At 33.2% G+C, this 5000-nt stretch overlaps 1 protein-coding gene across 1 annotated transcript in view; it reads left to right on the plus strand.

The window, feature by feature from the left end:
- Positions 1–5000, plus strand: part of bmf1 (BCL2 modifying factor 1) — a 23698-nt gene that overhangs the window by 3064 nt on the left and 15634 nt on the right. The window contains exon 2 of the mRNA XM_084097780.1: positions 768–940. Coding sequence (XP_083953906.1) covers positions 784–940 — 157 coding nt within the window. The 5' untranslated portion in view covers positions 768–783. The remainder of the gene's footprint in view (positions 1–767; positions 941–5000) is intronic.

Below are 5000 nucleotides of genomic sequence, written 5' to 3' on the forward strand. Positions count from 1 at the left end.
GTATATATATATATATAGTAAATACATAAAATATAATAAATATATAAAAATTGTGTGTATATATATTTATTATAAAATAAATATATATATATATATATATATTTATTTATTTATATATTTTTAAAAATATATATTTGTGTGTATAGCCTATATATATGTGTGTGTGTGTATGTATATATATATATATATATATATATATATATATATATAATAAATATAATATTTAATTTAACTTTTATGTATTTATATATATACATATACGCATGTGTATATATACACACAAATATAAAAATAAAAAATATATATAAAAATAAATATATTGTAATATGTACATATATACTATATATATATATACAATACATTTTTTATATATTTTTATATATAAAAATATTTATATACACACATTTTTTGTTTGAATATATTTATTTATTTATTTATATATATATTTATTTATTTATTTGTATATATATTTATGTGTGTGCATATATATATATATATATGTGTGTGTGTGTGTGTGTGTGTGTACTGTTTATATATATATATATATATATATATATATATATATATATATATATATATTTATAATATATATAATATATAATTAAATTGTTTTGTGTATATATATATATATATATATATATATATATATATATATATGTATATCTATTGATCATCTCAAAATGGTAAAATACAGGCCCTTTACTCAGCCTGGTCAATATAACTGTGTTGTAGTTTTCTCCTGACCGGTTCTCCACTCGTGTGTGTAGGTGAGGAGTCCAGCTGATGGATGAGGATGAGGATGGTGTGTGTGGGAAGTGTCGTCAGCGCTGGCCTTCCTCTCGCCTGCAGATAAAGCCTTCAGAGACGGCAGGGCGTCCCGCTCCATCACCCAACGGCATGCTGACCTGTGGAGTGCACGAGCCCAGACGCTTTCTCTACGGTACACACACACCTCTCTCTCTGGCGGATCTGACCCTGGACCACAAAACCAGTCACAAGGGTCAATATTTTGAAATCAAGATTTATACATCATATAACGCTGAATAAATAAGCTTTCCACTGATGGTTTGTTAGGATAGGACAATATTTGGCTGATATACAACTATTGAAAATCTGGAATCTGAGGCAAAAAAATCGAAACATTGAGAAAATCTCCTTTAAAGTTGTTCATTAATGTTCACGATTGTGCTGCATTCACTCACAGAAATAAATATTTTATATATTTACGGTAGGAAACTTACTAAATATCTTCATGGAACATGATCTTTACTTAATATCCTCATGATTTTTGGCATAAAAGAAAAATCAATCATTTTGACCCATACAATGTATAGCCTAGTTCGCTATTGCCACAGATAAACCCGTGCGACTCGAGACTGGTGACGTGATCCAGGGTCACATATTTAACATATATCATCTGTCATCATGACTTCAGCTGCTTTATTACCTGTGTTTGTTCCCAGTCGCTTTGCAATGCAAATGACAGCATGCAGTGACACAACGAATCTCTGATCGCCAGGGGTGTAACAATATATCGCAATACAAAAATGCAACAATGTGTATCGTGGATAGTGACAATATATATTATGTATCGTTCAACCAAAATAAAAAGTACTGTGTGAGTTTTTAGAGTTTTAGTGTCAGTACTACATTAAACTACTATATATAATGTTGAATATAATGTATAATAATGCAATGGGGGAATGATAATGCCAAATGTCTGATGTTACCAGTAAAAAGTGGCCTATATTATTTTAATTATATCTAGTCAGTGAAAGAGTGCAAACATATTCATCTAAAATAATTCAGTATTTCAGCTTCAGAATCATGAATATTGTTATTCTGGTGTCTCTATTGTCCTGTGCTTTGGGTTTCAGCACCAAGTCCAAGAATATTCACTTACACACACAGTGTAATATCAAATATAGCATTTTAATCAACAGTTCATTTTTTGTTTTACCTTTTATCATATGTCTCGCAATAATGTGATATCGTGAGTTCAGAATCGTGATGTGTGTCAAATCGTGTCGTGAGGGGATCGTTACACTCCTACTGATCCTGCTTCTTATTCAATCCGTCAGGAGAATCCGTCAGGAGTGGACAGTCAGTAAAGCGTGATGCTTGCAACACTAAAGACATGGGTTCGATTCCCAGGGAGTCCATGAGCTGATTATTAAATTATTCTTGAGATGAAATCACACTGATTGTGGCAAATATTCTCAGTTATCAACCGCAGAACTCATTACATTAGAAGGATCGTGTTATAGCAAGAACAAAAATCAGAAAAAATGGCAACACTTTACAATAAGGTTCATTAGTTAACATTAGTTACTGTAACTACCTTAGGTAACATGAACTAAGAATGAACAGCTGTATTTTTATTAACTAACATTAACAAGTATTAATAAATACTGTAACTAATGTATTGCTCATTGTTAGTTCATGTTAGTTAATGCATTAATGTTAACTAATGAACCTTATTGTAAAGTGATACCCAGGAACCATAATGGTTTTGCATAATTTGTTGTATTTACATTTGTACCAGTCAAAAGTTTTGGATTGGCAAGATTTTTAGGGTTTTTAAAAGAAAATGAATGTGATTTGTATGTCCCGTCCTGAAAAAAGCTGTTTGTTTTCAGTCTGAGGCTTCAAAACAGAAACTTCCTGTTTGACTTCTGTGAGAAATCAACGTCACGACTTCATGACTCAACGCTTTAGACCACAGAGGCCTTTTCTCTCACGTTTATTTTTAAACCTCTTTGCTTTTTTAGTGCTTGAAGCCTCTTTGAAGCAGATAGTCGAAATATACTTTAAACATCTTAACATAAAACTACTAAGATATTTTCTGATTATGATGCTTTTGCTTTATAACTTGTTTTTTGTGCATCTGTAATCATATGGTATATTTTCTTTATCCTTTTTTGCTAGTATTGTTATTATAACTTTTGTTATCAGTAGTGTTATTGTATTAGTGTTAGTAGTTAGTAGTAGTAGTAGTGTTAGTGTTAAAGCCTCCTGTGGACAGGTGTTGAACATTAGCATGTGTGCTAAAACACCCAAGCAAATGCATATGGCTCGTCCAGTGTAATTATAATGTCCATGTCAAATAATATACAAAACAAAACAAAACATGATGACAACACAAACACCAGACTTGACCTCGGCCATCTTTTCTTCGAGCTGTTGTCGTGATATACAGCGTTATATAGGCTTGTATGCTAAACAAGCTAATCTCTCATCAGGGTTGCGGACACTCTCTCGTTAGCAGTAATGAGCAAAGTTCATCATCAGCAGTGACTGTAGTGTTGAACTTGTGCGGTGTGTGTGTGTGTGAGATCAGATGTTCAGATAGAGTCATTAGAAGTCAGTCATTATATCAACATCTTAATGATATATTAATCTGATGTTGAAATATAAACATTTACGGTGACTAATAAAACCTTTTTTATGACAGATTTATTTATCTTTAAATCTTTTTTACTTAAATTTACTTCATTTCTGCAGTAAATTTACTTTCCCTGCCAGTATGTTTGAAAAAAGTTGCCAGCATTTTATTTAGTTGTATGAATATCTGAGCATATATCAAAAGAAAAGAGCCGAGCCTCTGCTTTAAAACACAAACCCGCTTTGTGAATTCTTTTTTATCAACTCTTGGATGTGGGAAAGTTTCATAAAAAGAGCAATATTTTGAGCAAAAAGCTTTAGAAAATCATGTTTTTGTCAAAGACTGCATCTGGATCAGATTCAGAACGATGGTTAAAACACAGATGGAGTAAATCGAGTCCATCAACACCCTAAAGCTCCACAGTCCTGTAGTCCTGAGTCCACATTTCATTCAGTGACATTAGTTTTGATTTAGATGTTGTTTAATATTGATCGCGTCATATTAATATTTTACATGTGCGTCTGCTTACATATGACATTGATTCTTTCTGCTTCTTCTTCACATGTGTTTTGATCAGGAGATTCAGGACTCTTTCAGTAGATGTGTAACAGCGCCCCCTACCGTATAACAGTGAACATTTCCCTCAATGGCGGGGAAATAGTTAAACGTCACTTTTTTTTTCAGTGCTTTCGACCCTCCAAAAACCATTTCAGCTGAAACCAATAATACATTTTGTTGCTGTTTCTTTATTTAAAGTCCCCGTAGTCAATAATTGTATCCCTTAAAACTCATCTTTGATCACCAAAATGACATATTTACATGTTTTTTTCCACTTCATGCCTTAAAATATCTTGAATGTAACTCGACACCCTCGCCTCATTTAGTATGCGCGGTTCTATGAATATGCAAATGAGCCCCGCCTCCACTCACTCAGCTCAGCTCAGAGATCCACTGGTTGACAATCACACGTTGATCTGATTGGTTACAAGGTAGTTTGTGACGTCAGAAACACCAGCGATTTCAAAGCGTGTTTTTGAGACTGTCTTTGGTTCACTGCAGTTTTAAGGAGGAAATACTCAGCAATGGAGTCGACTTATGAATTTACACATGCTTTTTCTTAAAGCACATTAAAAACACCACATAGACATATAAACAACATTAAAAACACCACATAGACATATAAACAACATTAAAAGCGTGATTTTCACCACAGGGGGATTGCCGAAATGTTGGTGCATCAACTCTGACACTTTTATAACATTGATCTGTTTGTTTGAGTGTTTGGAAAACCTGTTTGAAAACAGCCATCATTTCTGCAATTCCACTTGCTGCCACTAGAGACTCAGAAATCACACAATTCACATGAAAGTGAAGTTGCGCTGGTCTTTTCTCCTCTATTGTGTCGTATATCCGAGTGAAACGCTTCTGGGACAAAAACAAATGTGGGCGGGGCTTGATTGTGTCCATGGGGAATTGACTGGATGATTGAACAGTTGTGGTTTGCTATTGGCTGATCTCATGTGAGTGACAGGTTGCCCCGACCACATCATCAGAGAAGAGATGCTGCAAGATATTCTGATTCAAGATTACGATGAATATTAATTAACGATGAATA

This window comes from Abramis brama (genome assembly GCF_963993115.1).
Source record: "Abramis brama genome assembly, chromosome: 21".
Taxonomy (NCBI): Eukaryota; Metazoa; Chordata; class Actinopteri; order Cypriniformes; family Leuciscidae; genus Abramis; species Abramis brama.